The sequence below is a fragment of the Triplophysa rosa genome, linkage group LG23 (assembly GCF_024868665.1).
Source record: "Triplophysa rosa linkage group LG23, Trosa_1v2, whole genome shotgun sequence".
Classification (NCBI taxonomy): Eukaryota; Metazoa; Chordata; class Actinopteri; order Cypriniformes; family Nemacheilidae; genus Triplophysa; species Triplophysa rosa.
The window spans coordinates 7,821,723-7,843,882 of record NC_079912.1 but is presented as its reverse complement, the minus strand read 5'-3'; the positions used below and the strand labels follow the sequence as shown (position 1 = coordinate 7,843,882).

The 22,160-nt window shown below is 37.4% G+C and overlaps 1 protein-coding gene across 6 annotated transcripts in view; it reads right to left on the bottom strand.

Annotated features, from left to right (window-relative positions):
* Positions 1–16,503, bottom strand: part of LOC130547218 (E3 ubiquitin-protein ligase HECW1) — a 58,664-nt gene extending 42,161 nt beyond the window's left edge. For 2 of the 6 annotated variants that reach the window (XM_057322977.1, XM_057322981.1), the window contains exons 1-5: positions 16,356–16,470; positions 10,284–10,341; positions 8,279–8,570; positions 7,974–8,081; positions 4,562–4,656 (exon numbers count right to left, since the gene is read on the bottom strand). In XM_057322977.1, coding sequence (XP_057178960.1) covers positions 4,562–4,656; positions 7,974–8,081; positions 8,279–8,570; positions 10,284–10,310 — 522 coding nt within the window. In that variant the 5' untranslated portion in view covers positions 10,311–10,341; positions 16,356–16,470. Of the gene's footprint in view, positions 1–3,214; positions 3,562–4,561; positions 4,657–7,973; positions 8,082–8,278; positions 8,571–10,283; positions 10,342–16,355 lie in introns of those variants that run through there. The other 4 variants (XM_057322976.1, XM_057322979.1, XM_057322978.1 and 1 more) reach the window with 3 other exon arrangements.
* Between the last annotated feature and the right edge of the window lie 5,657 nt (positions 16,504–22,160).

Sequence of the window (22,160 nt, the reverse complement as noted above, 5' to 3'; positions counted from 1 at the left end):
TTCAAAACACAAAAGCATGCCTGCGGAAGCCATTTTCATACAGAATCCCAAATGACTTGCATCACACATATTACATTACTTTGAAATTACGCGACGCACGAAACTAACTAACCCACATCTAAAAAGTGCCGGAACATCCATCATATCGCACTCAACTACACTCTTTTCTCTCTGTGACACATGAAGTACTTTCATTTCCTCTCATACCCACAGGAAAAAAGATTGACAAATGAGGTCTCAAACTGCTCGATTTTCTATCCAAGAGCAACAGGATTAAATAGTGCGCAAATGGAGATTGTTTTAAAGTCTACCGCTTCCCGATTCTTCCTTACAGTTTTAGAACAGATTTCTCTAAGATTTGTATGAATGTCTATAAAATGTATATCAACGAATGTCAACAAATTTGATCTAAAACACTCCACAAAGACCCAATAACATTCAGTTTCAGATATTTCTTAGTTATTTTGTTTTTGCTCAGAGTTTGCCCTTTTGTAGTTTAGAAGATTTGATGGAGTCTCATTTAGCTGTCTCAGATGTTTCTCCTAAAATTGCGAGGAGAAATAAAAACAGAATGAAATTGTTTAAATACACGAAGAGCTCACGGGTGTGAAATGTAGAGGTAAAATAATTGGGATTTGTGTACATTTCATATTGAAATCTTCAATAATATTGACTTTTGATTGCAGACTTGACAAATCTGAGCTCAGTTTGTGAGATCTCTTGCGGAACTTTGAGACATTTGGGAGAATTTTTTCAGGAGAATATCTGAGAGTTAAGCAAAAACTTCCAAATTGCTCCCCATTTAATCTCATTAATGGCTATGAAAAATAACCGGGATATTAAAGAAATCTCATCTGTGATTTTTCTTTGTTTATGGGAAGACAACGTTAGTACTAAAATGAAAGTTGAAGTGAGCGGTACAGTTTTTTTTTCAGGTATCTGTATTGATTTCTCTTGGAATCTTCCACCATTGCTGCCTCTCCCTGCCAACAGCGATTCAGCCTTCAAGTACATTCTGCTGACTACATAAACACAGCCATTTGATACTAAAGGACAAAGTGAACAATACTGCATAAATCTGCTACCACCGAACTGTCCACTAGCTCGGGATCTTTGTGATGAGGGACAAACTGCAGAAAATATATTCTTTCTTCAAAAGGTCTCCCTCCAACTGCTAAAAGAGCAACAGACAGATTACCTTCAGAATCACAGGGCACGGGGTAACTCAAGCCCGTTTCAAAAAGAGAAGTAACTTATACTCAGAGTCAGTAACCGTAGTAACTTACTCTGTGAACCTAACCTGGTCGGGAGCAGGTCTTCTTTGGTAAACGCAGAGTTTCTTTCCATCTCCTCTCCCTTTTTAAAGCACGAGTGGTGTTACTCATTCACTCATTCATTAATACATTCATTCATGGCATGCATTTTGAACACACAGAGACCATCTCAGTGACTAAAATGTCATATGTGCTTTTATAGAGGATCCTGTGTGTGAAGAGGCTGCATTCATTCATAGGGATGTACTTTGATTTCAGGAGAGGAATTTAGGACCCGAGTGGAATCTTGTCATTTCCCTGTGCATTTTTATTCAAACGGTACCGTTTTTCTTTACAGTGAATTAGATATATCAAAACTTATCATCCATCCTTACATCAATAATATCAGCCATTGTGGCCAGAGCAGATTCTTTCCCTTACATATTCTCACAAATGATAGTTTTCTATGGAGTATAATAAATTACTTAATAAAGTGTGTAAATAAAGTGCATGAATAAAGAAATGAATAAATACAGACAAATGCAGAAATGAAGTGATTAATGGTAATAAACAATTAATTTAGACGTGCAGCCATTCCTACCCAAAACTGCTCCGAACAGGGTTCGAACCAGCGATCAGTCTAACTTTGACACGAGAGTCTGACACACTAACAAGTGTCCTATACACCATGACATCCCATACTCATCACTAGAGTACTGATGACGAGTGAGAACATACGATTTTTTTCATTATTTCTGATTTATTTCTGTTGTTTCATTAATTTATTCATTAATTTACTGATTAATTTGTTTGTTTATTGGTACATTTATCTTTTTATCAATTTTTTCATTTACACATTAAAGCACATTAGTAAATCCACTGTATGCAGAGCGGAAAGTGTGCTTTTTTTTGGTGCCGTTGCCATGGTGAATCGTATATCGGAGCTCCATTGATCATGGCTTGTCATAGTTGTGGTGCACGCGCTTAACTCAAGGTAAGTCTACCCAGACTTGATAGAAGTAACTCAAATCAGCTGTTCTGAAACCAAAAACTCAAAGTTTCGCATCTCGGTGTTAAAGAACTCAGAGTTCACATTTTAACTCGGTGTTGGTTGAACCTCCTTATTGAAACGGGCCCCTGATGAGATGCTTCCTTGAATGAATTATGTTTCCAAATTGTTACAGTGTTTTGTAAATAAAAACCTGTCTTTATTTGCCTCTAAGTTGAGTGTTGTGTTTTCACTCTGGGACAGAGGAACTGAAGTGTGTCAACGTTATTTTATTCATTTCTTTTTGTTACAACTCCTTACAGATGAAATTGTGTTGTTTTTAACACAACTATTTTTATATTCTATTCTTTTCAAATGAATGTTTTTCTTTGCCAGCACCACTATAACACCTGACTGTTCCAGGGCTATGTTCAACAACTTTAACACAACATTGCTGTTGTTTAACCTTAGCCTGAAATGCTAAAATGGTTAGAATCAGCTGTGCTGTATAAGGCATCTACAGTAAATGAAAGTGCTGACCAATTAAAAGCATTCATGGATAAACCTGCTGAAGATATGCAAATATGCAGAAACAAATGAATGCATAGAAAACAAATAAGCTTCAACAAATCTCCCATTACAAAACATAACCTTGGTTTTACTTTAGTAACCGTGTGACCAAGAATGAATCATGGTTGGAACCATAATGTAACCAATGATTTTTTTTGTAAAACTGTGCGAATACAAATCATATTCAATCCAACAAAAACATGGGTTTTACATTTTTACTATTATGGCTAATGACAAATTGACAAATATGATGCAAAAAATGCCATTTCAAGTAGAACAGTTATACACTACAAATTTACAGAGAAATAACTACTGACATTTAATTCTCTTCCCAGCTCTAGTAGTTCACTATAGTCTTGTAAAGATTCTGTCGTAACTATTCAAATCAAAGAACGGCGTCTACCTTCACCCAGCCAGGTAACCAGGTGACAGCATCCACCTTTTTCCTCCTCCTGGTCCGACTAGGCGACATCAGTCCAAACTCAGCACGGCCCGGGTGATAATTCAGAAACAGAGCCCTGGCTAACGGCGCACTCCCATAAAGACTCGTCAGTCTCCTTTTGCTATCCATCAATGCAGCTGAATGTCCGCTATCAAACGAAACCATACGCTTTACCTGACCCGATGATTTTCCGCCCCTGCTTCCGCCGAGGTTATTTTTAAACTGAACGCCCTGAGAAAGGGCACTGGGGTGGAGATCAAGTTTACTGGCTCTCAGCATTTCTGGAGACCACGCCAGCACAAAGGCAGCGGGGCTGCGGAAACTCAATCTCTGACTTTGGCTTAGTGCTAACAAAGGGTTATTTAGGAGTGGTAAATAATCGTGACTATTAAAAGTCTGGGGAAAATAAAGGGATGTAGTGATTTTTAATGATCTCTGTGAAAACATACCCACATCTTCGGTCTGCCTCGCAGATGGAAGGTGTAAGGTCATAGAGGAATTTCAGCAAATAACAGGAGCTTACAGCTTAATGATTGTCTCTTGTGCTCGAGTGGAGTGACCTTTGCATCCAATCAATGTCTTAATCAAATTTATGAATGCAGAGAGAAGGGCAAACCATTATACAATTACGCACGGTCAGAACACAAGACAAAGGGCAGAGCCTCCAATTGTCCAATAATTCAAGCATTCTAAAACATCATTATAAGCCAAACTTTGAATCCATCCGAGCATATTTCTTGAGCAATGCTGTTAACAAATCTAGTGAGCTGCCTCAATGTCTCCTGAAGTGCCAGATATTCTATTAAAGGGATAGTTCACCCAACAATGAAAATTCTGTCATCATTTACTCACCCTCTTGTCATTTCAAACCTCTATGGCTTTCTTTCTTCTGCAGAACACAAAAGATATTTTGAAGAATGTTGATAACCGAACTTCAGGGGCAGCTATTGACTCCCATAGCATTTATTTTCCCTACTATGGCAGTTAATGGGGGATGAGATCTGTTGGGTTACTGACATTCTCACAAACATCTTCCTTTGTGTTCAGCAGAACAAAGACATTTATACATGTTTGGAACAACCTGACGGTGAGTAAATGATGACGGAATTTTCATGTTTGGGTGAACTGTCGCTTAATTATAATCAACAGCTAGTTTATGATATTACATAAGCTATAGGGTTTATATTTAATGCAAATTTAACATTGAATTCTTCTCTGGGGTCATAGGGTGTCTCTTCCCTGACCTATCTTCTGATCCATATGATAGCTGAGGTGCATGTATCTGTGTGAGTGTGTGTGTTTACTCACAGACGCAGAGGGGTTTCTCACCGTCACGCTGGGGGTGGTGGCTCGGAGGGCTCCACTCAATCCATGGTAATATTTGAAACAAATCTTTGTCTCAGCTGTGCCGATGAGACAAAGAAAAAACAACAGAATCAGATGTAGGTCAATGCATTGTTCACTTACACACTGACCTACTAAGTCAAAAAGAGAGTGCATTCTGACAGATTTGTAGCATGCTGTTGTTTTGGGTGTTTTTGTGAAAACCATTTTCGTTTGGATGAACATCACACCAGGACTAGTGCTATGAAAGCTGACAGTTAAAGTGTGTGTGTGTGTGTGTGTGTGTGTGAATTACACGTCATGTCTCCCATGGAGCAAGTTTCATATTTTGCGTTCATATTTCACTAAAGACACGCCATATGGTAACAAAACATAGTACAGTAGATGTGTCACGTGGTATTGTCACGTATAATGATTCCAAAGGAGTGATGTGCTGTCACAAATACATTCCGAAAACTTATCAAGTATTCATTTACACTTTCAGTCTGTGTGTGTGTGTTACACTCAAAGATTAAAACTTGTATGTATAAAATGTATAAATCTAAATATGTATACTTTCTTTAATTCATAATTTATAAATATTTAGTTCAAATACGTTTTTTAGTTGCCCACACCTAGCTTGCCACACCTGAATAATGTAGAGCAATTTCCTAACTGTTCCCATTCACACAGACTAACACCTTGACAAAACATATTTCGATGAGTAGGCATAAGATCATCACTGCATTAAAGGGGTCATATGACACGGCTAAAACGAATATTATCGTTTGTTTTAGATGTTATGTAATGTGTATACACGATTTAAGGTTCAAAAACGCTGCATTTTCCACATACGTGCATGTTTGTATCTACTCTTTGCCCCGCCTCTCTGAAACCTCTGAAAAGCGAGGTGTGCTATGATTGGCCAGTTAAACAGTGCGTAGTGTTTGGTCGAATACTGCAAGCGTGTGATGGAAATGTAACGCAGCTTACCATATTTGGAACATCAGGTACTGACAGGTACGCCCACCTTACTTGCATATACATTACATTATACAAATAACCAAATGTTACTTGCTATTGGTCTAGATTTGTTGGATTAATTGATTGGAAAAAGGTTTGGTTGTTACCCAATCAATATTTTATTACAAAAAAGATGAAAGAAATCTCTTTTAAAATGAGGGTTGGGAATTGGGGTTCGTGAGTGTCAATAGTCCGGTGAGAGTGAACGGGTGATTCTGGGAGGCGGAGTTGCTGGAGGGGGTGTGGCTGATCGCTGACGAGAGCTTGTTATGATATTCATCGGTGTAAATTTAGTAAGCAAAAATCCTTTTTTCTTTGGTGCTTAAGGACATTGAAAATTATTTGAATACGATTATGCATTGCACAAGTAGGAAAGCTGTGAATTTATTTAATGTATTTAAGATTGTATAATTTTTATTTTATTCAATTTTTTTCCCACTGATAATTACAATTGTACTTTTTGTGATTATTATTGTAGATTCTTGGCATTATGTTATGTTTGTTCTTTGAGCAATAAAAATATATATATTATACAAATCATACCACGAACTGATGTAGATTTGTGGGGGTGTGGTTACACGAGGCATTTCAGGCAGGTCTGGGTGAGCATTCGCTTTTAGATAGAATGCATCTTTTGTTCCAACACTTTCATTTCGCCTGCCCATTAAGTCTTAATAGTTAATGGTAAACAAACTTGGCTTGCTGTCCTCGAAGGGGGCTCGAACCTGAGGCTTGGCCTCAATCTTTGAGACTAACTCCCCCTTGTAACAGAACAGCAAGAATAAGAAGAGAAAATGGGAGGAGGAGGGATGCCGAAAGAATTGACGCTGGGGCGGCTGTATGCGCTCTTAATAATGACTGTCAGGACTGAATGTTTAGGCTTCTCATGAAACTATATTTAAAATTTAATTGAGTACGGCTAGCCTGTTTTTTTTATAATTCAAAAGAGCGCATTATTCACTAATCTGACATCTTTCAAATTTTAGACATTAAGATAATGCTAGAACTACTATGTGCGGAACAAATCAAACACATTTACAGGTCCAGTGTATGAAATCTAGTGGTGAGGTAGCGAATTGCAACCAATGGCTCACCCCTCCCTTTCATGGCACTATATCACTTTTTCACTTCTTTTCCGAAGGAGGTAAAGTATTTAGGAAAAGCATTCTGTAGAGCAGTTTGTCCATTTAGGGCTACTGTAGAAACAACATGGTGAATTCCATAAGGGGAACCGCGGTGTATGTAGATAGAAATAGCTCATTCTAGGTAATAAAAACACAAATCTTCATTATTTAAGCTCTTTATACACCTCTAAACACATAGTTATGAATATCATATTGCATTTATGTCAATAGATCCACCAAAAAATCACACACCGGGCCTTCGAGGGTGATTTGGACACTACAGTAAATTTGCGATGTAGCAGGTGTGGTTTATGTTTTAACCACACAGTATTTACCAGTCAGATAAATAACACGCAGATCCATCAGACTTTCAATTTCGTGACTTTAATAGTGAAGCTATATCTATACAGTATTTCATACGGAGCTGCACACAGAAGACATCATGATACTGAAGCAGTGAGCAGAATGGGGTTGTCATGGAGTTTGTCGAGCAGGCAGCGAGAAATTTTAAAAGCTTCAAAACTGAATCCGATTGGTCTGAGACATAGCAAGATGCACAGAACAAGAAACCAGATTTATATATTCATGCTGTGGGAGCACACCAGACTAGAATCAAGGCATATTTCTACAATGAAAAAATCTAGTCATGAAAAAGTATGGATGGTGCAAAATATCCCTGCACAGCTAGGAAATTTACAAGAAAAAAAAAATTCCAGAGCTGTTACAACTGAAAATCTTTTAGTACTAAAGGCTATAGTAGCCATTTGGCTTGTGTCCAGCTTTGACTGAACTATGTGTCTGTTCCGAAATTAGACTTCTTGTAGACCTTTGATACAATAAGGCCTTGACCACACCCATACGTTTTGTTTGAAAACTCTTGTTTTCTCTCTGTTTTGGCCTTCTGTTCACACTGAGTTGGGAAAAACACTCTTTAAAGTGGATACATTTGAAAACACTGTTAACACTGTTTCTGTCTTAAGCAAATAGTACTGAAACAAACCAATATGATCGTACAAAATCATACTACAGTAATTAGCCACCGTGTCAAAAGATTGTACGAGCAACTTTTGGAAAACGGTTCTAGCATGGATGAAAAGCATTTTTACATGGAAAAACCATTTTCAAATGCATCCGGATTAGTGTAAACATATCTTAATATTCAGAGAAACCCCAGGCCAATTTTGAAGGGCACATGAATGCCAGGGGAAGCATTCGGAGTGCTTCTGAATGAACAGGAAGGGAATACTTACCCTCCATAAAGTACAAGCTGGTATCGATTCTCCACACAATCTGCCCTTTGTGGGAACCACTCACGCCACGGCTCTTATAATCCAGAAAGTTTTCTGACAGAACCTCATCTATAAAAGAGGAAAGACAATGTAGCTCATAATGCCAAAAGGCAGTAAGTTGCGCTCCTGTACAAATCAATGATAAAGTATACATGACCACAGTCCACCATAAGACACACATACTACTATTATCAGTTACTGGATACCAGGCTCTCTATAAATTGGTCACTAAAACATTGGTCGATTGCTAATCCACATATTCTCACCGATAAAGTACATGCCAATCCAATCGCCAGCATCCACTTCCTCTTTGATGTCCCAGCAGATGATAATGTCCTCTGATTGGCCGATGCAATAGAGGGAGGTGCTGACTGTCAGGGTGGAGCGGCTTTGCAAAGACACCAAATCTGTATCACTAGTGGACCGTGGCAGACCAAGAGCAGCATTGGGGTGAATAAAGCCGAAGCGCGCCACATCCTTGCACCGCCGCCGGTTCTGGGAGACTCGTGACGGTGAGGCCATAGCCGCCAGGCCCAGAAACCGGCTCTGGTACAGGTTCTGTAGAACATTAGTCATGTCAGATTATAAAATCGCATTTTCATGTGACTTCATGTAACAACTATACTTCATATATTGAGGTATATCTTTATAAATACTATGTGTACATATTTACAAATGTCTAACAGCTTAATATTTGAGCTGAAAAAAGTCTTCAAAAATGACGTTGAAAACATTGCCCAATTACTTAAATTATTCTACAATGGAAACACCTACAAATTCATGTAAAAATGTCATCATTTTTTTGTAACGTTTGTATCTACGTAAAGTATCTTAGTCCAGTGTTTCTCCAACACAATCTCAGGGGAACTCGTACGTATTTTACAAGGAGGCTAATTAATATTCATTTGTACGATCTTATAAGTTTTAATACGATTTGTTTTTGCCCCAGTAATGTTAGGTTTAGGGGTGGGGTTAGGGGAGGGGCTTCGGTATTGCTTTTTTCTAATAATCGTACGTTTCTGTGTGATTCACATCGTACGATTTCATACATGTTAGCCACCTTGTAAAATATTTACGAAAATATTCACAAATTTGCTTGTCTTTATCAGCCACAAGTCACTTTTCCACCATCGGGCCGAATGGTTCAAGATGATAAGGAATGTCTAGTTATTTTTCTATTTTTCACCATTAAAGCACAGTTGGCTAACTGGATCCTTTGGTTTTAGCTACAAGACAATAGAAAAGTGAGTAATGTTTTGTGGCCTGTTTAGGTGGGGTTTTGTTGTGACAGGAATGATGTTTGCATTGCTTGTGGACATATTGTACAATGTATGAGTGTGAGTCAGGAAGTATGGCACATTCCAGAAGATGGAAGTTAACAGAACATGCAGGAAACTCTGTATGGATGGAGCCGTGTTTGGTTAACACAGCACTAAAACTGATTTCCTTCTCAAGGCATCGCTAATTTATAAATATTACATAAATAAAATCTATTCTTTATGTTGATGCAAAGGTTTATCCAATCAGGGACCAGAAAGCTTTCACATGGTCATGCACAATAAATTCATTTAACTTGTTGAAAGAACATGAGATGCATATCATTCCTTTCTAAACGCACACATATCAATACTGAACGCTAGAACTTTTTCTTATTTCCTTACATCGACCATCAACAACATCTGCCAGGAGACAACATTCCAAACATTCACAATTTTGGCAATATGGTGTAATCGTTTTGTATTTTTGCTTGTCCTGTTAAGTCCTAACGGCTTGAGTATATCAGCCAGGTGTGGTGAGATACACAAAATTTTCTTCTTAATGCCAAGAACACGCACACACACGCACACGCACACACACACGCACACACACACACACGCACGCACGCACACACACACACACACACACACACACACGCACCTTATAACAGTAATGCATGTTGGAGCTCTACTATATTAAACTGAACACAAACATTAATAAGGACACAAAATGACATACACAACTATTTCGTTACAGAAATTGAGTTTTCTTTTTCCTCATTATCCATGAGGAAATGATCCATTAACTTAGAAAGGAGCTGAGTTTGTCAGCAATTTTATATTGAATTACTATTCAAAATCCATGAAGAATTACAATAGTCAGCAGGTTCACATTTAGTACATTACAGAATCCATTATGTATTTCTTTTGATGGTCATGAAGATAAATGGTGATGAGGATGGTGATTATGATGAAGGGGAGTCTCATGCTGAGCCAATGGCAGGAGAGTACTGACCTTTACACTACACAGGTGAAGCAGCATTATGATTCGCCAACTCAAAGCACATCAAATCCTGAAGAGAAGGTCAGGGAGTTACTGAAATAGCATGACACAAATCCTCGAAACTTTCACTAGTCAACAGGAAACTCAAGTCTGGCACTCTGACTGCTTTTTTGGTGCAGTGTTATCAATAAAGTGTATATATAAAACAGAGGAAAGTATGCAGCGTAACAAGTGTAATATAGCAGATTTGACTTGATTTTATTATTAAAAAAACATTCACTTAAAGGGACAGTACACCCAAATTTATGTCGTCATGTGGTTCAAAACTTGTATACGACTCTACTGTGTAACACAAAAGATATTTTGAGAAACGTCTCAGTGGTTTTGTGGCCATACATTGGAAGTCAATGAGGTGCAATGTTGTTTGGTTACTTATCAAATATCTTCTGGGTACCACAGAAAAAAAAGAAAGTCATACAATATTTCATAATCTTTAAATATTCATCACCAAAACAACTTTCGCTCTGTTGACAAAGTTACAAGTCATTTTTTACGGTCACGACACGGTTTTACGGTCACGGTTTTTGGTCACGACACTGACAGTGTTACTAAACACTGAAAGGCTGAACAAATGTACACGGCCAATGCAAGCAAGCAGTTCTACCACACCAATGTCACGCTAACACAAAACCTTTAAGTTTGCTATAATTAAAATTTTGAACGTGTATGATCCTAGTGTTGTGCAATGATAAGATTTAATTGACAAGATTTTTATTTATCCCAGAAAACCTTGCTGGAATTACTAAGTTTAAGTCTACACATTACAACAACAAAAAAACTGGTAATGTCATAAAATCAACTGATAGCAAGTCAAGTGAACCTATGTGCAGTTTATTAATCGAGAAATATACAAACATAAACAACTTGTTCAAGCCTTCAAAACATGACAGTAAATCATATTCAATGCAAGTCAACAATTGCCTGACTAACACTGCTAACTAATTCTTCTATGATGGATATTAATGAGACAAATGATCACAACCCAACACTAAAGTTAACACTGTGATTCCCTCAGGATCCACACATCATTCTTTTGACAGAAACCATTAATTTAACCATTTTTGTTATTTTACTGTAGATGCACAGATGGCAAATGCTCTCAATGCTAACATTACGCAACCATGACAGCAGACAAAAATTATTATCCCAGTCCTAATCATTTCTCTCTTCCCTACTTAAGTGAATTACGTCCCATCTACAGCTGATGTGTCTAGCAGAAGATGCTGTATCACCGTGCTTTAATGCTGTGGACTGGTCACATTTAACAGCATTGATTTTTCTCTTTAAAACACTAATAGATAAAGCAAAGAAGTGAAGAACCATCAGCCTCTAGCATCTCTGTCCTGTATTAATGTTATTATAGAAATGGATACCAGCATAAAGCTAAACTCCAAACCCTTCGGGGTTATAATGCAGTGTGGATTGTAAAAATGTGTGATAATGGAGATTGTGTAAATATTGAATAAAACATGTGGTTGATGTGGAACGTTGTTTACATGTGGCGGCTGTCATCATTTTTTTGTGTCTTAAGCAACCCTGACAACCATACGGTGGTCATGAATTGAACTGAATCAATTTTAGGCACTACAATTTCATGATTGAGCTTGTGAAATACCACCCATGTGTAATGATGAGACATGAGCCATATGTGAGTCACGACTTTGTCTAGCCGTTTTTCATGAATGTGGGACCACCATGGTGCTCATAGGGAGCTATTCCCAGCAGTACAGGAGACATTACATGCATGAGTGCATCTAGCTCAGGGATTCCCACTAACCCACTGACACCATGGGCAGAAATCCATTGAGAGAGACTCTCTTTAGAAAACATGTACATTAACACATGGGCATGAGTCCTTCGTACTGTGTACTGTGTACTACTACAATTATGCACATCCACGTTAAATGTTTTGGGGTATAATAGATAAAACTTAGATTTTTATGATTAAAATCATAGTAATTTTTATCCCTGAAAGTGAACATACTGGGGAGAATTAAAAAAAATCCTTTTACTAATTTTAGTGATTGTTGCCTTTTTGTTAAGTCGGCCACTTATGAAATGAAATGCATAGCCATTAATTAATTGACATATTATATTTAATAATATTAAAATATGTCAATGCATCTTGTGTAACTTAACATATTTTTGTGGAAAAGTTGTAATCACATTTTTTCTTGCTGTGTTGAGTTTTGAGCTCTGTATTTTTTTTATCAACTTTCATAATATTATCACAAGACATAATATTACCTTTTTTTACTTTTCTACTGTTTAGCACTTTTGGTTTTAAAAAGTGATATATAAATAATACACTGAGTAATACGTTTTTTGATTTTAGCTCTAGCTAAACAAACAAATTTTCAAAAGAAGGATAAAATATCAAAATTAACTTCAAGTTTATGTAACCTAACTTTTAATCCCTTACTAACCAATGTCTAACTGTAGTTCATTATATCTATTCTTCTAGACATACTGTTAATTATTTTCTTTTACAAATTATAAAAGTTATAATAATAAAGATTAAATATCTGAACATGACCAATGCATATTTCTGTAAAAGTATACTTGATATCTGCACAACATGAATGACGCATGCACCTTCCCACATCAACCCAACAGCACCTCCCAAAACCCACTCAAACCAACACATTGTCTTTCATCAACTCAATGAACCCCATTCGCCACAAGCAGCTCATCTTTGTTTTCACTGATCTATTACCATGCCAACAAGAATAGTGATGCTATCGCTGCATGATGTAATGAAGGCTTACAACGTGACCACCTTTCTACTGCCATTCAGCATATTCTCCAACATGAGGACTAATAGAGAATAAAGTGCTCATAATGATAGCAATCGTGCGCCAGCTCTCTTTACCCCTAACCTTATTCTTTTATTAAACCCTTAAATAGGTTTCTTTAAATGCTAACCAGGAGGTGTGAGTTGGTTAAAATGCGTAAGGACCTGCAGGTTTGTCATTACCCTGATGGACTGAAATCCCATTCCCTGAATTGAGCAGTTTAGTTTAGTTTAGTTTAAAAGCAAGTGCTCCTCTATTTACGTAACAATTACCGTATCAGCCTCAACTTGATACAGACAGTTTGAATGAAAATCAACATGCAAAACCAGAGACAACCCACTACAAAGATCCACAGAGGACAATACCAAGACAATGAAGACATTATTATGTTAAGTGTATCTACATGAGCCTCTGGTGACCTTGGCATCTGCGTGAATAAACTAGACTAAGGACAAAAAGAAATCGCCTCCAAGCCATCTGTACAACTATAGATCAATTCACCTAGAAAGGGAAACACATGGGGAATGGATCCAAGATCTAAAGAGCTGTGTAAATAATATTAACCTGTAACCCGGATTTTAATACCAGCAACCAGCACTAACAGAATCTCCTTATGGCTTTTTGTTTTGAGTATGGTTAATACACGAAAGCGCATACAAAATATCTTAAAGCAACAGTAGCCTTTCAAAGAACAATGTGAGAAGCCTGCCAGATGAATAAAGCTCGGAAGCATGTTGGAAGAGCCCTCCAGAGTCTGGGAGCGTCGTGAAGCGTGACAACCCTCGCTCATGTGGGGGATTGTAACATATATACTGTATGTCAACTTCACTCATGAGGAGATCTTAAGAAGTTACAGCATGCTCCCTCTGGCATGCTGTGTGTTTTCCCATTAGCAGCCATCATGAGCAGCTTTCTTAAAAGACAAACTATTTTCATTAGTACTGGCCTGTTTTGTACAAACCGACTTTGACATGGTTGGTCTCGGAAAAAAAACGATTTTGTGATGTAGCGTCATGCAGTTAACACAGATTATATCTGGAGCGTTGCCTTTGCACGTTTGTCGGTCTTATTGTAGATTTTTTATATATCGATATATATAACTTTTTTAACTTTTCTCAGTAAATAAAAATTGTTCTAAATATATTATATTACAATAAATATTATTCTAAAAGCAAAAATTGCTCTTTCTATTAATCCTGTACTTTGCGCGACAAGTTGCTTTTGTATGAATGAAGACAACTTGACTTGGCCGCAATCTAATCCTGTTTAACGTACATGAAATAAGCCTGCTCCCAAACTGGTTTAAGCTAATGGACCTGTTGCTGAGACAACAAGTCCAGGATTAGCGTCGAAGAACCGAACAATCCAAGATCATGCGAATTCGTCAACAATCAAATCCAGCTAACTGAATTAGTGAGGTACGAAGAATAGGCCCCAGATGTCACAGCCCGGATTCCTCAGATAAAATAAACATACTGCTCGCTGAACCATTCTAAACTACTTCCTGGTTAATGGTCACATGGCAAAGGTACTTGCTGCAACCAAAGATTCTTAAAGGGACATGGCCAAATAATTTAAAACAAAGGATCACTTAAATGGAAATAAGACATCTAACATATTACGTATAACGTAAAAAAAATCAAAAATCAAGTTTGTTTCATGTATAGCTGTATTTTTTGAGTTATTATTACTTAATCAAAACAACCCAACTGCACTTTGGTTTGTATTACTTGGAATACACAATAAAAAACCTGATTATTGATTTTTTTTTTTAAACTGAGTTGTCTGTTTTTGCAAATGAACTCTTCACATCTCTTTACAATAAGGTTAGGGTTATAGTCATTGCAATTGTTGTTTGAATTAATTTGTATAAACAATATCTCACTCAGAAGCAAAAATGTCTGTGTATGTAAATACATTACCAATCTAATGACTATCCCAGAATGCAATGGGTAAATAAAAACCAGCATCTTGTGTCTGACAAACCAAATGGGCAATCCTGGAAATCACTCCTGTAACCTCACAAGCCATAAAGTCTAAACCCACTGCATTATAAATGTAAATCTTTCTCATCTCCAACACAGTGTGAAAACCCCTAATAAAATGAGTTTGTTCTCCCTCTCCTTACATTAATCATTTGAATGATTTGTAGTTCATTCTTGGCTTTGAGTCAGATTTTTGTTAACTATAGACAGTCGCTTTAAATAAACGTATCTGCTAATGAATAGGCCTAAATGTAAATGATATTACCAAATCAGTGCACAAATACTGCAAGCATGTGATGCAAATAATGTGTTTTGGCTGAAAGTTTGAATATAGGGAATTTAGACACACTGTGCTTCTTTTGACACATGCTACAGTTTTGAAACCACCTCTAAACATGAATTAGGCCACATTACTGGAAGAAACGGGTATCAGGTGACCAAACCAGACGTTTTGAAGTGGCTTAATGCACATGACAAGAGCATGTTTGATTGAGTTATCCTCTGTCCTATTATGAATGAAGTCAGTAAGAAAGGCTTCATATTACCAACACTGACTGGAACGCAGCAAATTGAATCCTTGGCGTGAGATGTCTGGCTGCAGCATATGCTTTAAAATCATAAGGGAAGTCTGTGGGATAGCTTTACACCCAGCACAGTGAAGGGACAACAAGTGTATGAATTGCTAGTTCTGTTAGTCTTAGGAAAAGTTACCCAAAGCTATGACAGAACCAACATTAAATTGAGTAAAAACGCCATTCTAGTCTAAGGAGAAGTTGCACACTCATTACATAAATAATTTAAAAAAGAATTACTGATCGAAATTGAAACTACAATAGGCTTTCTCACTATTTTGGGTGCACTTTATGATAAATTAAGACAGCAAACACAGCATATACCATTTTCTTTTATGGTATTGTGTTATGCACAGTATATTGGTAACACTTTAACCCTGATGGCTAGAAGGATGCGTAAAGAGCATCATGCTCAAATCCACTACGTCAACATCACTACACTGTGTCATGTGCTTTTCATTGGAGGGAAGACAGAAAAGCACAATGACAGAGGAGAGAAAGAGAGATCCCCGCTATACGCATCAGTCGCGTGTCAATTAAGAATTCTCATTAATACACAAATCAGACACATACACTCACTTAAACACACGACACGTGACACAATAGCATCTTTAAACGACTGGCTGCTTCAACTGCACATACACATCGACTATGAAGAGCGACTTTACGTACCTGAGACAGTATGATCTGTCTGTGAATCATGCTCCGACCGCGAGCCTAAAACCAAAAGACGACTATTACGTCCATAAGTATCCAGTGAACATCCATTTCGACCCGTACAACCGAGAACCCGCCGTCCGACAATCGCCACTCTCTCGCCGCATCAGCACCACGGACAGCAACCAATCACGAGCCGTAATTTCTCAATCGCACTGCTGTGACTCCGCCTCCAGCCTAGCCCCTCCCCCCAAGCGTCGTCTGTGTTGTATTTATTGCCAAAATGTTACTGGCTATAAATCCCAGCGAAAACGTTGCGGTGAATTACGTGGGAATAAATTAATGAAATATCTTTCAAATGTTATATAATGAAGTTCATTAACAGTACATTCAAAATACTCTAAACATTTACATTCATTTGAAAGGAATGATAACAGTACAGATGTAATAATGCGTCTTGGTGTAAATATATAAACGGAATATATAAAAATTAGAGGAAAATTAAATGTTAAAAAAAGAAGCTAAGAAAGAAAAATAAATTATTTCATAATAGCCTACTTTTAGTGCGGTCAGGAAAATGTATTAGAAATGCATTAGATGTATGGTACCTGAATAAATTATACATAGAGTGCAGTGACTACTACAATACAGCACAGTGCACTACAGCTTGAGTTCATTTACTTCTGGAAAGGATTTTAAGTATGTATACTTTCTGTGCTTTGGTCCAGATTTTTAAATAGAATTCATTTACAAAAACCCCACACCCATGCACAAATTTAATTGATCTTTAAGTCATGCTTTATATCTTTACCAATTAGGATAATTTTCAGTCAGACGTGTTAATACAGTTCAGTAATATTAAAGAAATATAGATATCCCATGTGATATAACTTCTTCTTATGCATTATTGATCACAGGAGAGTGGAATTCAATGTTTATTGGATAAATGGCTGTTAAATGTATTCAGACATTGATACATTTTAGTTCAAAACAACAACAACAATAAAAGGAAGTGATTATGGAATTAAAAGGAAATTCAAAATGTTAAAAAATGATTGGCTAAAAATAGGCGACGTACTAATTAAATATAACGAAGAGGTAATGTGGCTTGAAGAAAAAAAAAACTTGAATTGCCTCTTGAGGTCATAGAGGACGACACAACGAAAAAAGAGCAACACAGACCTCTAGCGGACACTTGCCAGTATCGCAGCTTCATGCTTATATGCAATCGTTTTTCTTGTGGTTTGTATTAAATTTGTATTACGTGACCAATTGTTTAATAGTAGACGCTCATAGTTAGAATTTCGTAATTCCACAAATATTTAAATACGATTACGTCTATAAATACGATAAATATTTAAATACGATTACGATTACGCAAATATACACTTCGTGTATATTTGCAATCATTTTTATTTATTGAAAAATAAAATGTCTAAAAAGGTTGAGCAGTAAGCACACAAAAGGTTGAGCATTAAACATACCACAGTACACTAAATCTATAGATCATGAGTGCTATGACATAAATGCCAGAAAAGTGTTATTTTAACGAAACTAAACAAGAAAAACTAAACAAAAGTTCAGTACTGCGTTTAGAACTTCACTAAACAAGCGCACAAAAAATCACTCATTGCACATGGACATGCAGTTTTGTGTCAGGGTCTCTAGGGTGAACACATGAACCAAAATTAGCCCAAAGACACATTTTGACAGCCTGCATGCAGACATACACAATGAAGAAATGAGATATTCAATAGATATGATGTAGTGTGATGATTTTAGAACACGCGAAGCAGGGGTGGCTCAGTGGGTATTGCTGTTTCACAACAAGAAGGTTCCTGCTTCGTGTCTCAGCTAGGACAGGACGCCTTTCTGTCTGGGGTTTGTATGTTTGTGTCAACGTGGGTTCCTCATCTCTACTGGTTTGCTTCCAAAATGATATGCAGATTAGAAGAATTGGAGATGCTGGCTTTAGGTGCGTGCAAGAGAGTGAGAGAATGAACTTAATGGTTCTTGCCATTAATGTAGCAATAGAGGCTGGCATGCTGTAAAACAGGAAAAACATGGTTCTTTTGTAATGTGTTAATTGAACTATCCATGCTTAAAAATAACTGAAACTAGAAAAGTTGATTGTAATGGTTTTACAGTTTTTCTCGATTGCTTAAACACATTTCTTGAAATTATGCCTCGTATTCCCAAAACAGTAAACACAAATCCATAACATCTCACACAATTCCCCAAACATCTTATTTTCAGGTCAAAATGAAGCTCTCTTCTCTAAACCATTCAAACTGGCTGAAAAACCAAACTTTTCCTGCAGACATGACTTACAAGCCCTCTAAAACACCCACACTGCAACATAGTCTTAGACACTGGTGAGATCAAATCAAAACACTGTTACTAAAACTCTTAGTGGGATTCAAGAATAATTTGACAGCTTAGTGTTTATTAGTATATACAACATAAAAGAGTGCACATAGAGCAAAGTGCAAGAATGAGCTTCAGGAAAAATTAAAAAATAAAACATTACACTACTTTAAAGTAGATGAAGATGATCTTACAAGACAAGAGAAGTTCAAAAACCAAAGAACAATATAAACTGGTCATGCAACACAATACGGTACACAACTGCACAAATAACATTTACATTCAGGCATTTAGCAGATGCTTTTATCCAAAGCGACTTACAGAGAAGATAAAGGAAACAATACAGTGAAGCGATTTGTCAATAGGAGGCAATGTAAAAAATATGGCATCCTCTGCACATTTGGCCCAATTTTTACAAGTATTCCATATTTTCTGCAAAAATACAGAACAGGTAAAAAGGGTGTACACGTGCTACAGTTTACTGGATACAGAATAGAGAAATTTCTCTCATATAAAGTGTGTACTGTAATTATACTGTATGTTTACAGTAAGTAGTATAAAGCCCAGTAGATGATTCTAGGATGCACAATTACAGGTGCTCCTATTGATATTATCCTGGGATTCTGATTGGTGTGTCATCAGTTTTGCAACTGAATGTTTACTGATGGACAAATGTGTGCTATTTGAGTTTACATATTGACACTTCAGTTCATTATATTGTGTGTTTGTGTTTTCTGAATGAGAACATGGTTAAACCTTTGCAAATTGAGACTGTTTGTGTTTGGGGTTTGTACAAGTTGGTGTATTGTTCTGAGAATGTGTTTATAGTTGTCGAAAATGGTGAGTTGTTTCATGAATTGTGTGTTAGCAATCGAGAAAAACTGTAATGGATCGTTAAGGTTTCTGTGGGTCTGGTAATGTTTTGGGTTCTGTTAGCGAGATGGCGACCAATAAAATGCCATTAAAAAGGGTACATATATTTTCTAATTGTATTAATAGTAAAGAGTTGATGGTGTAATGGTATTTGTAATAAAACCACTAGAACTTGTATTGTTTTTTTTCAGCCTGTTATGCAACCTGTAATGCATTTAAACCTGTATAAAAACAGCCATGCAGTATGCAAGAGAGAACAGGCTAAAGACACGTTTTCAACGAAGAAAAAAGTGACAGGCAGACAAATGACAGGCACCATGTAGTATGTGACCAGAAACAATAGGCTAACTGTTCCCTCCCTCCTGTCAACTGCGTTGGAAATCAATCCAGTGGAGCTATGCCAGATAGTAGCACATGAAGTCCGCTAGAGGGCAGTCTGGTCATTTCTCATTCTCCCCTTTTCCTTTGATCTCTCCTCTCCTCTCCTCTCCTCTCCTCTCCTCTCCTCTCCTCTCGAAACGAATCTCTTTCGTAATGCAAAAGAGTGTTCGTCTTTTCCACAAGTGCCGCCGCTGGACCAGAAACAGAACTGCTTGTGTCCTCTGTAAGGAGCTCGTCTCATCATTACTGGCTGAGAATATTACATCATCAGGCCTGCGGTTTAAATAGAGCATCAGAGTCCCTCCCGTCCGCATGAAAAGAGCAAATCAAACTGAATAGCGAAGAGAATATCCCTGCAAAGTGCTTCCTCTCAGATCAAAGAACGAAAGGCTTTGCCCCTTATTCACTCACAATGATTTGAAATTTTGCCATAGTGCTTCAGAGACGACTTCAAAAACGTTCCCTTCATCCCGTCTCCTTCAGGGCCCGCGTCCTTGCTGGGTCACACTACAGGAGAGGAACATGAAATAGATCGTCCCATTAATTTGAGGGTTGTACAAACCACCTGATGTGTTGGAAACACATACTTTGCTGTTTTGCTTAAACACACACGCACGCATACTTCACCGCCTGTTAGCTGTTCTCTTTGTGCGTGCAGATCCTCGCTGTTAAAATGTCACACAAACTATGTGCGCGAGGTGCTAAGGTGTCGGGGAGATGGAGACAGTTATATTATAATTAACGTTACCACACACAGCCTCCGGAGACCACGCGCGCACATCACTTTTTTACGCACATTTACGCGCCACCAGCAACATAATTACGACAAGTCAAGTCACACTGCCTTTTTTTCATCCAGAGATGTTGTATTTTTGGATCACTCTTTATATGGGGAGACTCTAGGTAACACCCTTTTTATGTTCGGAATCGGACAGTATTGTGATCAATCCCAGCCCCAGAGATGAGCATACAATATGCCATAGATAGTATGTTTTTAAATGTGGTGCAACTTATTTTTTTAGGATGAAAGAGAATTGAACAAAAGGGTTGTTGGTTTGTTGTTTTGAAAACCTTTTTCTATTTTTTTTTTCAGAGTATGAATGATATCACTGTGAAAAACGTGGTAAAACGGAAATATTCTGGCAGATGGGATCTTTTTGTAAAATAAATGACATGTTTCAGTATGTTATATGTGTGAAAATTCTGCAAAATAAAACAATTTTAGAAAGGTTTTGTTACAGCATGGCTTAAAACATTGCCTTGAAATCTATTTAGCAGTTTACAATAAAGGGATAGTTCAACCAAACTGTCAGTGAATTTGAATAAGTTATTCCCCCTTATGTTGTTTAAAACATGCATATGACTCTTTCTGCAAAACAAAAAATACGATATTTTGAGAAATGTCTTTTGTGTCCATACAATGGAAGTCAATGGGGCCCCATATTGTTTGGTTACCAACATTCTTCAAAATATCTTCTTTTGTGTTCTGCCGAAAGTAGAAAGTCATACAGGTTTGGAATGCATGAGGGCGAGAAAATGATGAGAGTATTTTCATTTGGGTCAACTATCCCTTTAACGTGACATCAGGCCGAGGAAATTGATGGTACCTTTGCACAATGCACAAATGCACAATGAGACCATGAATACATATTAAAAAACTAAAGTCATTTTGATTTCACGTTGACTTCAAGCTCAATACACTGAATTTATTAATTCAGATCACTTATTTCCTTTCATTTAATCAGGGAAGTCAACTAATGAAATGAGGGTTATGTGGCATCTGGAGGGAACAGCTGGGCCACATCAGAAATCGCAGCATCCTCTCCACACCGACTGTCCATATGTGTCTGCGGTGTATAGCAGCTGCTGACACTGCACTGCTGGAGTTTAAACACTGACCATTGGACAGACATACCGTTAATATTGTTATGAATAATAATCTCAATTCTGTACACACACACACACACACACACGCACACACACACACGCACGCACGCACGCACGCACGCACGCACGCACACACACACACACACACACACACACACAGTATGTACACATCTGTTAGGCTCACTGTCTGCACATCCATAGATATAAACATCCATATACCCATCATTCTGTCTTTAGATCTCAGACAGCACATTTACAGCTCACACACAAGCACAGAACACAAGCTCCAGTCAGATTGCATGAAGTAACTAT